This window comes from Tachypleus tridentatus, chromosome 13 (genome assembly GCF_004210375.1).
Source record: "Tachypleus tridentatus isolate NWPU-2018 chromosome 13, ASM421037v1, whole genome shotgun sequence".
NCBI classification, from domain to species: Eukaryota; Metazoa; Arthropoda; class Merostomata; order Xiphosura; family Limulidae; genus Tachypleus; species Tachypleus tridentatus.
Window position 1 is genome coordinate 232298677 of NC_134837.1, and position 22443 is coordinate 232321119.

General features: G+C 33.4%; 1 protein-coding gene across 4 annotated transcripts in view; it reads left to right on the top strand.

The window, feature by feature from the left end:
• LOC143239258 (organic cation transporter protein-like) overlaps window positions 1–22443 on the top strand; it is a 42831-nt gene that overhangs the window by 3318 nt on the left and 17070 nt on the right. The window contains exons 1-7 of one of the 4 annotated variants that reach the window (XM_076480172.1): window positions 256–405; window positions 8347–8740; window positions 14163–14266; window positions 15461–15615; window positions 18497–18665; window positions 19329–19476; window positions 20580–20674. In XM_076480172.1, the coding sequence (XP_076336287.1) occupies window positions 8354–8740; window positions 14163–14266; window positions 15461–15615; window positions 18497–18665; window positions 19329–19476; window positions 20580–20674 (1058 nt within the window). In that variant the 5' untranslated portion in view covers window positions 256–405; window positions 8347–8353. Of the gene's footprint in view, window positions 1–255; window positions 406–2347; window positions 2642–4330; window positions 4412–8346; window positions 8741–14162; window positions 14267–15460; window positions 15616–18496; window positions 18666–19328; window positions 19477–20579; window positions 20675–22443 lie in introns of those variants that run through there. The other 3 variants (XM_076480170.1, XM_076480171.1, XM_076480169.1) reach the window with 3 other exon arrangements.

Genomic DNA, 22443 nt, shown 5'->3' on the forward strand with positions numbered 1-22443 from the left:
TGTTGGTTACAGGCCTATACTGCACAACGTCGTTTAAGAAACACGTTTGTTATTGGTTTTTATTATATATCACAGTTACGGGAAATAAACAAATCTAGTTCAAAATTACTGTGTTACCAATAAAAACAAAAAAACAAATAGGAGCTTGGTTTAATTCACAAGCAATTGATACCTTTTCAAATTTTAGCCTAACAGAATTATAGAATGAGACTTAAGTTTCTTCTTAATAAACACCGATTATTTTCTTTTATATCACATTCTTTGATTGACAGTAGGCTGTTTAAGACATTAACCACTCATACGTATAGTAATATCAACTTCTAGAATCAACAAAGCTGTGTGTAGCGTCATTGTTTCCAGGAATGACTAGTGGATCAATGGTACATTTGAAAATTTATAATGAATGTAAGTAACATTGCTCTACTTATTCGTCTATGCAAATCACTACTCACCATGTTGAAAATATAAAGTATACTCCTTTGTATACTATATAAATATTATATCTGTACAATTATACTTTGTGTGTATGTATATTATTATTACATATTGTTTCAGATTTAATAGACTCTCTTCAGTCACCTGAAATATTCAGCTGACTCGATCTGCAGCTTTATTTGTATTTGTTTATATTACTCTTACATTTGATATCTAATATTTATATTTTCAGTTTAATATTATCTTTAGAAGGCTCTTGTAATTCTATTTTATTAATATCTAATAAAACATTTTAACACAGTACTTCTAAACTAAACTTATGAGTTGGACAATTTTAGTAGGAACTTTTCTTAGTGTTTTGCGTTTAAATTGATAATAGAATATATTTGGCCTGGCATGGCCAAGCGCGTAAGGCGTGCGACTCGTAATCCGAGGGTCGCACAAAGCTACTCGAGGGCTATCTGTGCTAGCCGTCCGTAATTTAGCAGTGTAAGACTAGAGGAAAGGCAGCTAGTCATCACCACCCACCGCCAACTCTTGGGCTACTCTTTTACCAACGAATAGTGGGATTGACCGTCACATTATAACGTAAGTTTGGAACTTCGCACAAAGCCCCACGGCTGGGAGGGCGAGCATGTTTGGGCGCGACTCGCCCCCACGGCTGGGAGGGCGAGCATGTTTGGCGCGACTCGGGCGCGAACCCGCGACCCTCAGATTACGAAGCGCACGCCTTAACGCGCTAGGCCATGCCGGGCCCCCAATGATAGAATCACCTCAATCTTTATTTTTGGTAGATAGAAAGCAAATAGCAAATGCTGTTTATGAAGTAGCTGTCATACTGTCACACTCCCCAGTATGGATATTCGACACTGTCAGTGCAAATGGGTTGACACGATACATTCCATGCAAAACTAATAGAGATCAATATGTGAAGAAAAACGCACTTAAACAGTTGATTTAAATAAAAATCCATACACGTATCCAGTGACTAAACAACTTCATAAATTTCAAAAGTAAATTATTGCCTATGATATTGGTTTTATTCAAATGATGTGCGGTAAAAATGACGTGTAACAGTGTTATAATACTTATTAAAATAATGATTTTACTTGTGACGTAATCAAATCTAGACACTGAAGGCATAATCATACGTTGAGCTACTCTATGATGAGATCTTCATGACTTCATACCAATGCACCATGCGGTTCCACTTCGTAGAATTATATCATAATCTCTACCCCTCCCCACCTGAGGTGGACACGCTTTTTGCTAGGGTACCTTTAACTACTTACTGCCTTCTGTGTTATAAATATGAGAAATGCTGCATACTAAGCTATCTGTGCTCTGCCCATAGAGAGTATGTATCATATTGTTATAAACTATAGATTTTACACCACCCTGGGCCGTTATTATTATTGTAATATATAGATCTTAAACCACCCTGGGCCGTTAAGACGGATATGTGGTTGACAAAGATAAATATGATAATGTTAATTTCTTTTTTTTAAAAAATAAGGTTGAACTTTTGATAAAACTATTAGCAGTAATTAAATTTTCTGTTCAAACTGATTTATTTTTATTTAAACAGACAAACATTAGGAATTTTACATTATGCTGCCGTTTCATTTCTGTGATCACTGCAACCTTTTCACACACCAATACACCGCAGAGACCCCCTACGGGAAGGTTATAATCAAGTCTTTTGCAAGGTGTTTTTGTCTCTACAGTATTATTTAGTTTCAATGTTATCTCTCAGATTTTGTCATTGTTTTCATTTCGTTGAAATATCCACAAATATTTAAAAATCACGAGACATTTGGAATTCATCTTTAGCATTGCTTGTTCGTCACGTAAACTGTTCTGTCTTCAGTCCTACTGATTTAATTAGGTGTCCTTGATTGGTTAATTTTAGGTCATGTATTTCCGTCTGTATAGTTTTAAATGAATGTTTCTAAGCCTACTTCTCTTTATCTTAATACACAGTTGTGAACGGATGTTTTTACACGGTGACGTGCTAGTGTTTAGTCTTTTCTGAAAGTTTTTTAATTACGTGCACGGTTAAAAGGCAAAACTTTTCCTCAATTAAAGGACAAGGTCTGAATAAATTTACTAAGAAGTTAGGAAACAAACATGTAGAGCTCTATCTCTTGATTACTGTACTGGAAGAAAGAAACAGTTCATGGTTGAGACGCCGCCTAATATAAAGGTTTGTTTTATACTGTTTATAGAACTTCCAATTTTAAAGCGGTTCTCAATATCAGAAAATATTGATTTACTACATATTAAAATATTTTAATGAAAGATGAAATAATCTTTTTTTTTAATTTTTAATTTTTCAAAAGTTAAAATGGTATTCAACATTTTTGCTCTGTTTTAATTAGAGAACGCGAAGTTAAGAAATGTTATCTGGAAACTTTTCAAATGGGGAATTCGGACACTTTTTATATAAGAATTTTATTTCTTTGTTGATAAGAATAAAGCTACACATTGAGTTATCCGTGCTCTGCCCATTGCAAGTATTGAAACCTGATTTATTTTATTATTTTTTAGCGATTTAAGCTCATAGACTTATCATTGATCTACTGAAAAAGTAAAGCTAGTAAGTAATTATAACAGAAAAAAATTAAAATCCGTCTTTTGTCAATAATTTGTAATAATAATACATTTTGGATTAAACATCTATATAACAACTAAACATCTGAAGAATTATTTACCAAGTAAACCTTGGATTAACTTCTAATGATACAGGATTAAAGAAACTCGAACAATCAAGTTAGTGAACACTGCACCAGCTTGTTATGTCTTTTGTTTACAAGTTCACAACAATGTCGGTAACACAATTTTTCACTATTCAATATTTAGCTTGATTGTGTTGTTAATTGTTAAGTACAAACATTAATTTTGTTAAGAAATTAATTAGGCAATTTGTATCAGTTGAATGATTGTATTTTATTACCTCAATACAGCACATTTTAATTTTATTGTATTACAGTTTAATAATCAACATTGTGAACAACAATTTTAGTTATCATAATAATCCTTTAATCACAGTCAAACATTTTTGTTCACACAGTTTGTGATTGTTCTTAGTAACAATACTAATTCAATATGAAATAATTAGAAATAGTTTGGTCAAAGTAGAAAATTATTGCTCACATAATGTCGAGAAAACCCACTTATAGAGAGAAATATATATGTAAAAACGGCTCATTTTGGTTGAGAAAATTTTTTACGTAGATCGCTCCTCTACGTAAAAAAATTCTCAACTCAAACGAGCCGTTTTTACATATATATTGTTCACACAGTGTCTCTAATTTGTGGTGACATTACAAATCCATGATAGTGTAGTGTTTTACCAAAATCTCCAAATTTGCTTTTATTTTTTTAAAACAGATTATTTCAATCAAGGAAGGATAACGTAAATTTGACACAGATGAAATGTAATTATATTTGATTTCGTAGAGAAGGAAAGGGAAAATAAACAAGTAAACAAATTAATGAAAAACTATACTTAAAACGTTAAAATGCAATTACAAAATAAACATTTTACGTAAGGGCACAAATCATAGGGTGGGTCAGTAGGTAACGTGTTCTGATGTATTTGAGGCACCGGCGGAAGCAAGACTTAGTTACACCGGGAGAACTGCGTTTTTTCTTCAGATGTATGTAGAATTATACGAATATTTAGATAATTATATTTTGTCCAAAAATTCTACATGTTACATATACCACATATTAAAGTCTGAATATATGGTACATCAAAAAAGCCAGGGTACGTCACATAAAGATCCACCCAATGATTTTTGTCCCTAGTGTTGGATATTTGTCTTTTAGCTGCGTTTTTATTTTTGTCAAGTATATTTTTTCGTTCACATGTATATTTGTTTAGTTTTTCTTTTTTTCTCTACGAAAGTAAATGTAGTTGTGTGTGTGTCGGGAGGGGAGTGCGCGCGAGCGTGTACAGCCTGATATGCCAGTAAGTTTCATAAGTTTACTTAACAGCATTCTTTATTAACTTAATACAGGTTTATAATAAGAATATAACAGTAGTTAAGCTATTTTGTATGTTATTACGCACAATATTTATTGGGTAAGTAAGAGATGTTATGAAGTAAGATTCTTATCATACTGATTTTTTGTACAATGTATAGCTAACATTGTAACGCTGGAAAGTATTTGATAGAATCTAGCAATGTAAGCATACATTAAATAATAAACAGCTCTAAATGTCTGAATCTATAATGTTTTTATAATGCGTAAAGTCTCATGAGTAAAATAACTTACATTTTTATATCCCTAATATATGCCAAGTGAAGAATATTAAATGAAACGAATAAGTTGAATTATGTATACGTTCCTATTCTTCTGACACATACCTCTTGTGTGACCTTAGTGTATCCAGCAAGTGTATACACTTTTAATCTCGTTGCTCAAATTCTGGATTCTTACACACGTAATATTTAACAAATGTCCAAAGATCATTACGTATCGCAACTTACTTGTCAGCAAATATTTTTCAAAGCAATTCATTGTAATAAATACATCGTATTCAAGATAAGAGTCAGCATTTCCATTTCACGAAGTAGTAGTAAAATGAAACCGGAACTTAAGCATTGATAAGTTGTCGGTTGTAACATGCACCAGGAATTGTTTCCATTAACTCCAGCGCTTATTAACTAGTCAGAAATATGATACACGAGATTCCAATATGTTAGTAAATATTCATAAAAGTACCTTTGCTTTTAGTAATTGTGATTAAGATCTGACTACTGTACCTAGACTTCATCTTACTGTTAGATTACTTAACGTTTACAAACTGTAAATTAAAAATATGAGAAATTAACTTTTGACGATCTTGGATATTTTTAAGTTAACTGTATAGCAAAAGAAAATTATAGTTTCATTACGGTTAGTATATTTTATGTAATACATAATTCACATTTACTCTATTAGAGTAACAAGACTCCACATTTCTGAACAATATTCTTCAATTGTTTGGTAATGGGCTTTCAGATGCCACAACTTCTCTATGATTTATTCATGTTTGAATTTAAATAAAAGGCCTTTAGTGGCCCCCTTCCCAGTCGCTCAGTGGTAAATTTGAAGGATTATAGCGTTAAAAATTAAATTTGTTACTCACGAGGGGGCACTGCACATATAGTCCATCATATTGCTTTGTGTTTAATAACAAACATTTAGTCCATAAAAATAGGTTTAGATAAAACCTTTGCATGGATAAGTTTTAGACGTTTTTTGTGTGGTGGCGTGGCAATGGCACATTCTTATTATTACAGCAACGAATCGTTAATGGATTTCAACGAACATGTAGATTCAGTAAACCCTACAATAAAGTTTACAGCAGACAGAGCAAGAAAACTGCTTCTCTTTCTTAGATATTACGAATAAGAGAGGAACAGTAATGGTTTCTCCAGTTTTGAGAAAACCGTATTTTCCTACCACAAAAGAGAGCATGTTATTACCTATTCTTAAAAAGTCAACTTTAAATAGATGTTTGTAGGAAAAGATTTATCGTCAGAACTGAATTCATTGAAACATGTTTCCACTGATATCGGATTCAATGGTAACATTGATTAAAAACTATTAATTCTACAGCACACTAAATTTACATTTACTCAGGTTGCTAAATGATTGGTAAAATCCTTTTGTATTTTGCAAAACTTAAGTTATATAATAAACGTTTCACTAGTGTTTTTCATTGTTGTCACCTTCCTGGTGATGTTGGGTCTGTGTCCTACCAAAAACATGCAGAAGTCTTTAGATTAAGCCTAGTGTCTCTGATAAAGTTAAGTATTATGTACTTTTTAACGTGGAATTAGAATTTCGGTAAAACAAGATTAAACATTTTAAACTCCTTAACATTATAAACGTCACTGGAAAAAATGAGAGAATGTGTCTGGCCTATCACTCCTTAACTTAGAGTTCTGGACCAGTTCTGTAAGCCGTTCACCCATTATCAAAAAGAGCCAGTCAAGAAACTGTATCAACCTCTTAACTACACCCTTGAGACAGATTGTCAAACAATTGTGCTAACATACGAAGTGATATACCCTGTAATCCTCTCTTCAAAGACATCTATCATTCCCTACCTCAATCGAGAAGATACACACAAGCCATCCATAATGAAAGAGCAGCTAGTCATTACTAACCACTGCTAACACTTAGGTTACTCTTTTACTAACGAATAGTGGGATTGACCGAAACATTATAACGCCCAGACGGTTGAAAAGAGGAGCTTTTATGGTGTGACCGGGGATTCATACCCGTGATCCTCAAATAACAAATCGAGCACCCTAATCACCTGCCCATGCGGGACCACTGCTTGTTTTAAAATAATCTATTCAAAACAAATTAAGCGTATGTACAACAAAGTATTTACACAATAGAGATCATGGTAGTATTGTAAACATCTTCTTGTTGGTGAAAGCCCACTTAGGCTAATTCAATTGATTTAGAATCCAGATAGCAAGCCGAATTGTCTTGCTTTACTTTTATCACAATAGTATTAGCGAATAATTCAATAAATCTGCCTCATCGGTAACCATAATTGCGTCTTGAATATTCAATAATTGTCTTTATTTCGTCAAAGCTCACACGGGGGGGGGGGCAAATTAGTTTAGAACACCCTTTGTCAAGACAAATAATTTTCCTTATCTCTATCAATGTGCTACTCATTAATCGTTAAGGCTCTTCACTCCTACAATGTTTACTAACTTTTCTCTGATTGAACTTCTCTTTCACGTAACTTTACTTTTACTCCGTTCCCGCTCGTTTGGTCGCCGCTACTTGTATGTTTACCACGGATGCCTCTAGAAAACATCTAGAACCTCTACATCAATGACTTTAAAACAACATATGACTCTTACCTAATTAAGTAACCCAAATTGTCATAACTTCCATCTTTAAAATAATTACTTTTAACTCTCTTGTTATGAAACACACACTAAACAATCGTAAATATTAGCCCACAAAATACATTAAATAATAACGCCTACATTACGCAGTCTCGTATGTGCCAAATAACTTTTTATTTGAAAGTGGTTAAAATACAATGTAGAATTCCTGAAAAATCAAAATAACTTAAAATGACTAGTTCAGGTAACAATATATTAAAACTTAAGACCACAGTAATATACAGTGTTTGTATGAAAGTAGATTAAATGTTTATAACCACAGTTTCATAATGTTTCGAGTACTAACTGTGAAACTAAATTAGGTTTACATTGGTTGTTTGGGTGACAGAAAGTTTATTTCAAATCGTATTGGTATGTGGTGTTTCCGGAAGCAGTTAATTAGTATATAACTTTATCATGACATCACACATCATGTTTTAGCAGGGAATACTTCAAAACGAAAGACAGAATAACTGATAATGACTAAAATAGGTACCATGAGGTTAAATGTTACGTTACAGTTACTGGTTGTGGTGGAAAATTAAAAGTTAAGACAAATAAAACGTCTTCTTAGTTGAAAGTTACGAAATGGGCTGTCTGCACTCTGTTTTCTAGGATCAGTCGAGCTCTATTTCAGCATTACAAATCTGCAAACTTACTGCTGACCCACTGGGGGAAAGGGACTGATGAAAAAAAAAAAGATTGTTGTTGAAATGACTAGATTAATGTTTAAGGTAGCATGAAATAAAATCATTAACTTACAGTGATAATGATTAAAATAGAAGATCACAGTGACATACCCTATGATTATTTCAAATCACAGTAGGATACAATATTTGTTTTGAGTGACCTGAAAAGCAGAGGTTAACTAACAAAAAATTGTTGGTAATTAATGTGTTATGGAAATATGTATATCTCTGTCACGTGCCTCGTAATATGTATAAATTGATTTAAGTGATTGCTGTAAATTGTATGGTTTGTTACTGAATTTGTTTTACAGAAATATTATGGAAAACCTTCAAAAAGACGAATCGCAAGAAATAAATGACTTGGTGGACATTACTGGACAGTTTGGCTCGTGGCAGAAACGGGTGTTTCTAATTGCTTTTTTCCTTCTGATGCCAAATTCTTTCCATATTCTGGTCATGACCTTTTTTGCTCCAGACATCGACCATTGGTGCAGCAGACCACCGGCCTATTCAAATTTGACAGTAAACCAATGGAAATCTCTAGCTATTCCACCTGTGAAGAATGAGAGTAACAGCACCACCTACAGTCATTGTCTCATGTATGAAAATATTACTGCTTTCTCTTTAGGAGGAGAACATTCGAATGTTACGTGTACGTCATGGGAGTATGACAACTCTTTCTACACTTCAACTGTAGTTGATGAGGTAATAATATAATACGTAATATCAGTAAAATATCATTCAGTTGTAATTTTTATGCACAGCAACTATCGTTGGTAAAGTGAAGTTGGAATATAAAACATTACTGAAACAATACACAACCGTTGTTGATTTGTTGAGCGTAGAATGAGACAGCAGTAACGAACGTGAAACCACTTCATCTCGTTTTGATGGGTTCAGGTTAGAATTTGCAAAACTAATAAAATAACAGGAAATAATATTTACGCCTGTCTTCAAAACAACGAAGCATCATTCAATTAACATTAGAAACTTTAGATTTTTTTATGTAACGAGAACAAAACTGCTTTGAGAAGTGTTAATTATTCATGAAGTAAACGAGATTTAAACCTAAATACGTGTTTTCTAACTTGAGACAAAACGCTCAAGCAATACTTTCTCACACGATGAAAACTCGAGTAAGGGAAATATTCTTATTAGGTTAAAGTAAATAAAATAATCCACTCAAAAGCTGCGTCGCTGGGCTTTTTAAATTTTATTTTTTGACTGAGATGTATTAAAAACAGCGGATTTTTATAGTTTATCAAAATCTGTAATATTGAAGTATCTGAGTATATTCGTTATGACTATCTTGTTTCTAAGTTTGTCGTAGTTGTAAATATAATCTAAAATTTTGGATTATTTTCTTTCTCCCAAACTTTTTTCCGTAGGACCCTCTTCTCTCTCTCTCTGTTTTTTGTAAGCATTTCGTGAAGTGTATTAGTATGTGTGTTTGAAATTGTAAAGTTAATAACGTTTTTTGTGCTGTGTGTGTGTCCCCCAGTGGCACAGCGATATGTTTGTGGACTAACACCGCTATAAACCCGGTTTTGTTAGTCCGGATATGGCCAAGCGTGTTAAGGCGTGCGACTTGTAATCTGAGGGTCGCGGGTTCACATCTCCGTCGCGCCAAACATGCTTGCCCTTTCATCCATGGGGGCGTTATAATGTGGCGGTCAATCCCACTATTCGTTGATGAAAAGAGTAGCCCAAGAGTTGGCGGTGGGTGGTGATGACTAGCTGCCTTCCCTCTAGTCTTGCACTGCTAAATTAGGGATGGCTAGCGCAGATAGCCCTCGTGTAGCATTGCGCGAAATTCAAAAACAAACAAACAATTCCTACTTTGGTTGGCAAATTTAGACTGCTTCGTTTGGCTATGCCCTCCACTATTAGAGCGGTATATCTCCGGATTTACAACGCTAAAATCAGGGGTTCGATTCCCCTCGGTGGGCTGAGCAGGTAGCCCTTTGTGGCTTTGCAATACGAAAAACACACAACACTCGTTTGGCTATACGGATCACTATGCCAACCAAAGTAATACGCAATTTGTATTGCTTTACTTGTGTATTTTTATTGCAGTAACAATCAATACTTTCGGTTAAATTCAGTGATGTCGAGAAACCCACTTGTTGAGAAATTTATATGCAAAAACGGCTCGTTGTTCGCTCTTCTATGTAAAATATTTTCTCAACCCAAACGAGCCGTTTTTGCATATAAATTTCGGTTAAATTGTTTCCGTATTTTACTAATAGGATCTGGATAGCATGGTCCGATCATATAAAAAAATATATATATTGTACTTGTAGGCTAACAGTTACGCGCGTACTAATAGATACATATGTAGCTTCATGTTTTAAAACATACTGTTATTTATTTTTTTATAATTCGTAGACACCAAAAAATCAAACTTAAATTTCTAAATGTCCCATGGTTATTGTATGTTTCTAAGTTTTTGGATTTTCTTACGAGGTTTTAATTTTTGTTAATAAAAAGTCAAAGGTTGCATAATATCGGACTCGAATGGGTTAATTAACTTGTACACATCAACTATCATTGATATAGTGAAGTTAAAATGTAAAAGATGAATAAAATAATATACAACATAACTCCTTCACTTCAACTGTTGCTGATAAGTTGTGTAGAATGAGACATCAGTAAGGAACGCAAAACCACTTTAACACTTGAACTCTTTTGATGGTGTTGGGTCAGAAAATGCAACATGAATAAATAACGTGAAATAATATTTACACCTGTGTTCAGTTAAGGGAAGTTTTGGATAAAAAATAATGTTCAGTTAAAGGTAACATTAGTTCAACTGCTTTGTTAACAATAATGTTGGTTCGAGACCTGCTCACGTAACAAAGGTAATGGTTTATGTCTTGCATAACTTTTAAGCGGAATATTGAAACAAACCCTGCTCAATTAACACTGTTTACTTGTAATTAATCACCAAGCTACACAATGGGCTGTCTGTGTTCTGCCCACTACTGGTATGGAAACCGGTTTCTGGTAATGTAAATCTGCAGAGATTCCGCTGTATCACTAGGGGGCCTCAATTGACAGAAGTATTTATTACAGCTTTTCTTAGTTTCCTTTACTACAGCTTCAAAAAATTGTATCAATTTAGATATCTATGTTCAGTGTAAAAAAAGATCTTTAGTTCCTATTATTCAGGCAATTTTATTTTGAAATATTACCACTTTAATACTGAAGAATTTTAATTTATCAGAAACAGTTCCCCGAACTTTGATAAACAGTTTTGTTTTGTTTTGTTTTTAATTCGGAGCGTAAGACGCATGTGAACGAATTATTGTATTAGCAATAATGCGAGAGGATTTTAAAACACGTCTCTTTGTGGTTCTAGGAAGCCTGAGAACCGACTCGCACAGTGGGTAATACTGAAGGTTTAGTTGATAAATATGGACAAATATTTATCAAACATTTTATTAAAAACACTGAAATTTTACCTGAGTATATTTATTTTAACACTTAGGTTAAAATTAGGTAATCAAACTCAGGGGCGAAGATTTTTTACATCCGATGGGGGGGATGATTTTTGCAACTACTTGTGTAGACTGTTCAATTTACAAATTGGTAATCTCTGATTACGTGAACCTGAAAGCTGTAAACATGCAGTCACAGAGTAATCTTGTTGCCACGATACTTGCATGTATACTTAGGCCTATTGACAAATACTTAAGAACTATCGCTTAGATCGAAAAGCTTAGAAGCAAGCCTGTATTAAAGATGTACATTTCTGCTACTGAAAAAGCCTACATCTAGACCTAATTATGTAATTCGATTGGTAAGAACACGAGAATCACAAGAACAAACACACAATTTGTAGGCCTGTGATGCAATAAAACAATTCAACATACCAAACTGTAGGGGGGGGATGATTCTATTCACCATACCTTCCACCTAAAATGACCCTCCATCCCCCCACGATCTACGCTCCTGAATTCAAACTTGAAGACGGGCAGTCCTAGATAGCTAGAATAAATTTCCTTATCTTTCATTCAGTACACGTATTTTCATCAACCAAAGTTAAAACTACGACAAGTGTAAAATAATCATTTCGTACTAAGTGTGAGTTCAGTTACAATAGATATTGAAAAAAGCAGAATTGTTTATTTTTACGGTAATAAATGAATAACAAGGGTGGGGTGGAGGGATATCAGAAGCTCTTAACTTACAGCGGTACCTATCGGAAAACAAAGTTTTATACATTACTTCTGTAATATTTAACCTTAAAGATATTTCACCTAACATTCACACAGTATTATGAAAAAGTGTTAGGACAAACTCAAGAATTAGAATTCAGGCAACATTCAAAGAACAGTGGAAGATAAATACAAGTGAAATATCAATATTTTATTAATAATATTATTTAGTACAGCAGAATATCAGAAGTGTTGAGTTCAGAAAATAGTCAATATTTTGTGTTCCCTTTTGCTTTAACAATTGCAGGCGGTCTTTCAGACATTGTTGCAACATATTTAATCAAAGCGAATTTTACTACAGATGTTTAATACACTCGAATAAAGTTTCTTTGGAAATAGCTTTTAATTTGTGAAGTTTTTGTTTGATGTATCAAATCTAAGATCTGCTCAACTGAGTTGAGACTTTGGTTCTGTGGGAGCCATTGTATCATTTGAATGACTTCAGCAGCTTCTTTCTCAGCCAAGTGTCTGCACAGGTTAGATGAGCGTTTGTGGTCGTTATCTTCTTGATAGTAGAATTCTTTACCAATAATACGTAAACCATTAGAAATACATGACAGATCAGTATTTGATGGTACTTGCGCTGGTCCATTATTCCGTCTATTTTTCAAACATTTTCTATCGTCTCCACAGAAATCTCCTTCAAACTATCACACTGCCTCCCCCAAGTCTCATGGTAGATGATATGCTTTGAGGTAAGTATTTTTCACCTTTCTTCTGCCAGATATACAATCTATGCTTTGAACCCAATATTTCAAACGTGGACTCATCTATCTATAACACACTATTCCAATCATCAACAGTTAAGTTTTTTTTTTTACCTTTTAGTAAATTTCACTCTTATAACAATATTTGGAGATCAAAGTACAGGTTTGTAACTGATACATGACAAAATATTTCATTCGCATTGAGACTTTTTGATATTGTAGGTCTGTATACCTTTCTATTATTTGATACATGGCCCTTTATCTCATGCTTGAGATCGGTGGCAGTCTTTCCTCTGTACCAGAGGCTGCATAAACAAAGATACTTAACATCAGTATCATCGAGTTTAGGTGTTTTGCTTCTTCCTTTCCTATCTTGAAATTTACCTGTTTTGCCCCACAATTTATGGTGTACTTGACAGAATTTGGGGATCATTTCATATCTACAGCAAGTTGTCAGAGAGGCCAACCAGTATCACGTAAAGCTTTTATGTGAACTATGTGCTCTACTGACAATTCTTTAAGCTTTTCGGGCCGTAGCACGACAACAAAAGTTCATATACAGTGTTAAACATTTTTATTAAGGTTTATTTATGGAGTGATAAATCATTATCAATCATGAAAAATGACAAATCAGTCATATAATGATAAAGCATATGGTACCAGTATATGCTAGCTCATTGCTTCATAGTTAAACCACTGCATGGAATACAAAGACAGTAAATTTAATCAGCTCGTGGGACATGTACTTGGGTATTCTAATCAATAAATATTCTCGCCCTGGATCATTCAACTGTCAAAAGGAATCAGTGAAGCATTACGATAGTGATGAACTTTACACTCTGATGGCATGGAAGAAGTAACTTCTTAAAACAAAGAATGACAAACACTTATCGATATAGAGTAATTTTTCATAGTACTGCATACCAACAAAATTATGATCATCCCGTGTTTTGAAGGTTTTTTTTTTGTAAACAACTCCTTACGAAGGAAAAGTAAATAGGATTTGTGCATATGCATGATGTTTTTATATACAATAAAAATGTGCATTTTCTAGTCAATATATATTGATCACTTACTTTATACATCGCTTACCCTACCATCTTATATTTGCTTTTATGTAAATAAATACTTTGCAACTGAAAGTATAACTCAGAATATGTTCTAGACTATTGGTATAATGCATGTTATTTTACTTCACAGTGGGACCTGGTGTGTGGCAGTGGCTGGCTGCTATCATTGAGTACTACGGTAATTATGGCAGAAGGTTTCTTCTCTTGTTTTATATGTGGTCAACTGTCCGACAGGTAAAGTAACTAACCTACTCAACTGAATCACGAATTCAATAATCAGCAACGTTTACAGAATCATTGATACTTTCTTTGAGACGTCCAAAAACATGCAAGAGTTCTTTAAGATATTTATGTTTGAGGTTCATTTCTCTTCCGGTTTCTGCTTTTATTAGACATTTTAGCGAAGTTTTAATTGAAATGGCCCATGAAGAATCACAACATCGACGCAAATGCCATACTTATTCAAACACCACGTATTATATTTTAGAACCTTTAATAATAATTATCTCATTGAAAATAAAAACAACAGAGTATATCTACGAAATTAAATGCAATTCATGTAAGGACTTTTATATCGGAAAAACTAGAAGAGAAATGAACCTCAGAGTTAATAACCCTCTTAAAGGACATGTGTATAAACATCATAGAAAACTTGTAAAAATCTCGAGGTTATCAAAAGAGAAAGAGACATCAACTGAAGAAAAACAGCTGATGCAATGCTGAAAGGTCATCAAAGCCAACCCTAAATATCTATATAGATATCTTATTCAACCATTTTCCTAAAAAATGGCTATTTTAACGCCACTTGCAAACTTGTACTCAGCATCATGAGTCTGTAACGTTCTTTGTTTCTTAATGAATCTTTTACTTCTTGACGACGCGATACTATTGGCAGGAAGGTAATTAGTAGAACAACTTACATACTGTAAAAGCTGCTGTTATTGTATTTTGAGTTAGTCAGAACCTACTATGTAATACCAACATTTTAAATAGTAATACTAATATTGTATTGTAAATGGCACAGTTGTCCCAAGTGGAACATAGGCTGTGATATTATGTTCAATTAATGATCTCAGCAATCTTAAGAGCTCATATAAAAAGTAATAAAAATGGTAATTAATTAAGTTATTTATAATTGAGTCATTAATTTTAAATAATTAATATATCTGGTATTGCGCGAAACACGCCATTGACAATAGATTTGACGGACACAAAGTATTCCAGATTTTCGTACGCACTTTTCTTCTCGGAAAACAACCGAGAGATCGAATAATGTAGTTTAGTAAATAAGGTACGCTTAATAATATTGCCCTATAACAAGTGATTCATCTAAAGAGTTTGTGCAATAAGTAAAAACAAATAATTATATAATTTGCTTTATAAAAACAAAATGTTGTCCGTGCTTACTAAATTTAAAGATATTTTCAGGTTTGGCCGCAGACCCATCACATTGATATGCATCACTCTTTTCTTGCTGTCTGGTTTAGTATGTGCTTTCTCCACGACATTTATTATGTTTGTGATCTTTAGATTTATTCTTATTTTTGGAATGTCTGGAGCAACGGCTACTACATTCGTATTACGTAAGTTTTCTAAATATTCTAATATTTTTGTTTTTTAACAGTTTACATCTAAACCTATGTTTCATGTGGGGATCACCTTATTATTTCTTGTAATACTGCGACGTGACAACGTGGATATGTTGAATGAATAGATAAGTGGTGTTTCTTAAAAATAAACTAACGAAGTCAAGTCGTAAACAACTGAGAAAAGAAAATATTTGTATTCACAAATAATAATAATAATAATAAATGAACAGTAATGTATTGTTATATAACATAATACACAATAGTAAATATTTGTAGAAAACCAAAAGCAACTTGGTTATGTACTGACAGAGAACTATTAATCATGAAGCTCATAGCAACTTGTTAACGTATTGATAGAGGACCAATAACAATGGAACACATAGCAGTTTATTAACAGAAAACTGGTAGAAAGGCAATGCCTCGCAACTTGATAATGTATTGAGATAAGGGCATGGCCGAGCGCGTAAGAGTGCGACTCGTCATCCGAGGGTCTCGGGTTCGCGCCCGCGTCGCGCTAAACATGCTCGCCTTCCTAGCCGTGGGGGCGTTACAATGTTACGGTCAATCCCACTATTCGTTGGTACAAGAGTAGCCCAAGAGTTGGCGGTGGGTTGTGATGACTAGCTGCCTTCCATCTAGTCTTACACTGCTAAATTAGGGACAGCTAGCACAGATAGCCGTCGAGTAGCATTGTGCGAAATTCCAAAAACAAACAAACAAACACAAACATAAGGGCAACACATAATTTATTTAAAAATAAAGTATTGTTAATACTTGTGAATAATTTGATAGTTCAGTTTAATAAAAATACAGAAGTGTTAAATGATACTTTGCGAAAACATTATTTAGGAGAAACACGAAAATTTATATAGCAGAGGAATATAAAGTAACTATATAATGTATTGATAGAAATCCATAGCAACTTGATAAGCAACGTATTTCAGCAAACTAAGCAATTATGACAAGTACGAAAAAAATAGTAAAAGTAGAAATATGTTAAAGTAAAACGTCACACATAGGTTGTAAATGCTGTTGGAAATGTGACCTTCTAGGTTAACATTTTTCTATCAATCTAGCATACAACTTCCGTTTATTTTTGTAGTAAATTATAACAGCTAGTAGTTAGTGACTGTAGGATATCACAATTTTATCTATAACTCAATTTTCTTCAATACTCCACATAGGCTGATTCAACTATTTTATATTCCAACTCGTAAAATGAAATATTTTTTCTCTACTCTTATTACAATACCATCGGTGAGTAATTAACCCATCTTACCCCATGTGTTACCACAATTGTATCTTGATATTTAAATAATTATTTCCTTTCATTGAAGTCCACAGATGGGTTCAATTACCTTAGAACACCTTTCTGACAAGACAAATCATTCCCCTCATCTCTAAACTGTGAAACTTGCTTTAATTTCATCCGTTAAGGCCATCACTCGCACATCGGCTGACTTTTTCTTTAACTAATTTTCTTTTCTTGACTGAATTTAATTTTACTTCACCATCATGGTACTTTCTGACTCCACTTTTGTATGAATCGCCCGTAAAGGCTAAACTGCCCATCGCTCAGTCTAAATCTGCCCAATTATATCTGTCTCTCTCTCTCTCTCTCTCTTGACTTTTCTCTACTTTACTTGTAATCGCTAGTCACCTATATAGCATGCTCGCCGAGGCCTCGAACCTTTTATGAACTATGCGACTATACAATGGAACAATACTCACTTCAGGTGATGAGAAAAATACTGAAAGTGATGTCAAAATATCACTATAGTTTGTTTTGAATTTGTCGCAAAGCTAGCTGTATCAAATTTAACTGTGAGAAACTAGTTAAGGCATCTAATCATCACCCTCACCGCCAACTCTTGGACTACTCTTAAACCAATGAACAGTAGGATTGATTGTATCCCCCCCATGGCTGAAATGACTAGAATGTTTGGAAGGAGGACTGGAATCCGTGACCAATAGATTATGCATCGATCACTTGGCCGTACCAGGTGCAATGTGCAATATTAACTTATTCTTAGTGCAACAGTTCAATTGCAGATACAACATACGATTCGTACAGAGTTACATAACAAAGCTTTTCGCTACGAGTGCTTTTTAGACAATCAACCTTCAACAGTCCTGTTAGGAAAACTAATCATTAAATATTACATCACTGAATGAACTAAACTTTTTACACTAAACAGTCTTGTATATCCAACAAATCTTAAGTTAATAGAAGCTGTTTGAACTGTCATAGCTGTAGAAAGATATAACAAACCGCCTGAAGGTTCTTCAAGCTACAGTCGAGGTTATACTTTCAACATTTTCTCTTGCTATTCTGCTGATCGCAATGAAGCTATATGTGTATAGAACTTTAATATGGTAACAAGCTGTTTTGATAAAATGGAAATAAATGCGAAGCCCAGATTATCTTTCTATTCAGTACTTGTCAGCAACTGATAGAATGGTCATGTTGAAACATTTTCCTGACAGCGGAGAATCTAAGTAATAAGATTTCGGCTTAACATAGTGGTAGTGTATATATTAGATATTTAGTGTTTCATTTGTCTTTTAGTTATCACGGTAAACCTATATTTATATAGGATTTAAAACGTAGGTAGAACTGAAACTACTGTTGTATCCATCTGGTTCGGGAAGATTACTGGTGAAGGAAGGTTTCCGAAAATCTGAACTGAGCAATGACACTGGTGAATCGAAAAACATACTGGGCTACGTAATAATTCTGAATATTTTGAATACCTGAGGTTCCTTCATTTCAACAAATATATCGGGTTTGATTATTTTTCTCCGTTGTTAAAGATAACTGTTTTCTATTTCATGTTATGTTTTGTATGTTTATTTTCTCCAATCCTTTACACAGTTATGGAATCAGTTGGTGCAAACTATCGTGATGTCCTGGGAATATGCTTCGAGTTTGGCTGGGCTCTTGGCTACATCATCTTGCCAGGATTAGCATGGCTTATAAGAGACTGGTCTAATTTACAATTGGCTATCACTGTTCCCGGCGTGTTGTTTTTTAGTCTTTGGTGGCAAGTAACCAGTTTTTGATTATGGTTACAGTATACTTTATTAATGTTGTGCAGCTTAAAGTATAAACGACTTTTGAAAACAAATTTTGTCTTTTGTTGTTGTTCTTCTTTTAACATAAAAATGAGGATTAATACTTGTGAATAAATCGTTAGTGAAGTAAAAAGAATACAAACACATTAAAGAAATATTTTCAAAAAATGTATTTAGAAAAACGTGAAAATGTATATATTCAACTCGAAATGAAAATATATTGACATAATATTATTTTTGCGTGTATATATGAATTTCATCTTGACAAAGTTAAACATTTCTCATCCGGAAAATATTTCACTTTGTTGTTTTTATTTTAAATAAAGATAGAGAAGTATTAATAGAAAACCAGAATCATATAATTAGTTTGTTATTAAAGATTAGCGAGTTTTGTTGAAATACAGTTGATATTCAGATATGTTTTGATACAGCTACATTAAGAACAGTTGTGTTTAACATGCGAATATATTTAAAGGAACTTTTGCTGCTTTAAGTTTTAGTAACCACAATTTATGTTAGTAGATTAAGCCATAAAGCATGCTCATGATAATAATGATTTTTATTGTTGGTATTGATAAAATTATTGTTCTAGTCAAAGAAAAACCATTCATTTTTCTGATTTCTACTAACAGGTTTCTTCCAGAATCCCCACGTTGGCTGTTAGCTCAAAGTAAGGCAAAACAATTACAGAAAGAACTAGAGAAGGTACTGAAACTGAATAACAGACACGTCTCTAACCTGGAAGATGTCGTCAAGAGATTAATCAATAAGGAAAACAAGGTTAGGAGGAACCATCAATGTAAACAATGGTAGCAGTGCCAAGCATACATTAAACAGTTCTAAACTGTAACTGAGGCTCTTAGGCTAAGCACCTGAAGCTGTACTGTATTACATGAACGCACGCACACACACACGCACACGAGAGAGAACATCTAACTTCTAGTTACTTGCATACATTTATGAACCGCATCTGAAAAGAGTGTACGTTACTCCAGAAAATACCTGCGGCTAAGTAACTATGAAAGGTTTTCACACGTATGATATATATGAGCAGCCAAAGTGTAATCGCGCAAGTCACGTTGGTGCGCTGATCATGACTGAGGAAATATTAAATCTACCTTTTGCTGCAAATAAAAGTTATTATATGTGATATAGCTCAAATCTTAGGTGAAATATCTAAGAATAGGATGAGTGCTAAACTAAACCTGGATGAGCTATCTTATCGCTTCCATTCAGACTGGTAGTAATAAATACCATGAATAGTGCACATCACCCTGTAATAAACTCGAAGCTGAAAAGTAAGAACTAATCCATTTACAAACGTACTAGCACAGATAAAAAATCTAATTTTAGTATAAGAAAGAGGTGATGTAGGTATTCCAAAATTTGGAAAGATACAGTTAACAAGACTTCGTGGAAATTTAAACCTGATCGAGGTATTGTTAATTGCACTGATACAGAAATATTCAGTACCGAAATATTTATTTTAACACCAATTTTATAACCTCAAAATAGCATTTTTAACACCAATCCGAGAATGATAAACAACTTTTGTTTTTAACTTTTAATTCCAGCATTTTGAACTTAACACAAGTTTTAAAATATAAAACAATTTATATTTCACACCATCTTTATCATGTTAAACATTTTATATTTGCCTTCAGTAGTATCATGTGTGTTGATTTTTAACATGAACCATGTAATTTAAATTAAAACTTTTATTTTTCATACCGACCGCATAACATCTAGCAACTTTAAATTTTAAACCATCCCTGTAATGTAAAGTAACCTTTTATATTTACCGCCAGCCACTTAATAAATCTTTTTGCATCTAATAATTTTGTTGTAATAATCTTCTGTTTAAATTCACTTTCCTTTTCGAGGATAAAAACCAATCGACGAAGAAGCAAGCAAACTTTTTCGATCTCCTTCTAACTTCTAACATGCGAAGCAAGACGTTGAACATCTACTTTAACTGGTAAGTGATTCTCACATACACGTGCGTATTGACCGACTACTACACCTTGTAGCAACTATCTTTTCAAAAGATACTAGCTCAACAACGTTCATTGGAAAATATTTCATTACAAACTTTAAACTTGCTTGGGAAATGGAACGATTTACAGAAGCAGTTAACCAGAAATATAACACTTTGCTGTTATTGTGTATTAAAATTGTTAATTCCTGGAGAATCGGAAATGTCATGTAAACTTCTTCAAATACAAAGACGAGTTGAGAAATGTCATTCTTCACATGACTTGTCGGGGCGTCAAAAATATATTACAATAATTTAGCATAGTGTTGTATTTAATAAAAAAAAAGACATTAAACTAGTTACAGGAATAGATCATAGTCTAAAAATTACTTTCAGATATAGAGCTACTTCTTAGCTGTCTGTTATTACCAAGGAAACTGATACATTTATCAACCTTCATATTTTGTCAAATTATTCTTTGATTTTTGTTGTGATCCACAATCTTCTATATTCCTTCTACCTTTGTTACTTGATGGCTAACTAGTTTAGTTTTGTAAATTTATCAAGTATGTAAATACACAGTAATTGTTATAGTAATACATTGTTATAATCTGAAATGCTATTTTTGCACATTTTGATTTTGAATCTAAAATTAACATAATAAAATAAATGCATGTATAAAACAAAATAGAGAGAAAGAAAACAGTTACAGTTCACGTGACTTTCATCACATCTTTCAAGCCTGATTGTTTCTGAAGCTTCTGCACGTTTTTGTCATTTAAACCGTAACATTCTTCTGAATGTTATGGAAACCTTGAATAAACTATAGGCCTAGAGTATTTCTTGGTAATCTATTTACTATAGGAACAGTAGATGATCCGTTGCTACAGTAACTAATCATAAAGTATGTTTTTATAAAAATATTTTAAATCGCTCATCTTACAAAATGTTGACTATAGTTCAGTACTGTTTTTAAATCTTATATTTTTGTCAGCGTCTTTTACATAATAAACACATTCTATGCTTATTTCCTAATGTAAAACTTTTATTTCTTTGGAAAATTAAACAAAAAATTGAAGTGGTAACTATTTTATTTTCATCTCCAGCAAACGAACTATCATCATAGATTATATAAGTTTTTAAAGTTTTATTTTTGTACTCGATTTTTTTGAAACTAACATTTCAATACTGTCTTTTGTGATACATACACTCCAGCCTTGTATTTGACTGCAGTGCAGTTAGTTAAATTACCATAAAACATGCCATCGCTATTAACTTGTGCCATCTGAGTTGAGTCTCTACTATAAGCCTTTCAGCATGGTTGGTCGAACTACAGACAACTTTTCTACGTGACAACGTCCAATTGAGCAGTAGCATACAATGTCGTCTACCAGCTCCAGTGTTACTGATCAGAGACACGAGTTCGTGATGGTTATAAGGTTCACACTGATATCCTTCTCGTAACCAAAGCCTGTTGGTTTCAGGTTCGCACGTGAGCTGCAGTGACGATTTCTCTTGATACCATCTGCTACAAGACAGGTTGCATCTGTTATGTTTAGATGGAAGCATTTTCTGTAGAATATTTTTGAGCTTGTAAAATTACATGCAAGTTTGTCAAGACAATAAGTCCTCCTTCCTCTAAACAGATACAACAGAGAGAGACAGCTTCTAATCCTATTTTTATTGGGACTGAAGTTGAACCCATCAGAGACATGAATTGGTACTTGGTACTTCATAAGTTGAAATGTAGCCTTCTTAGCATGACAAGAAGA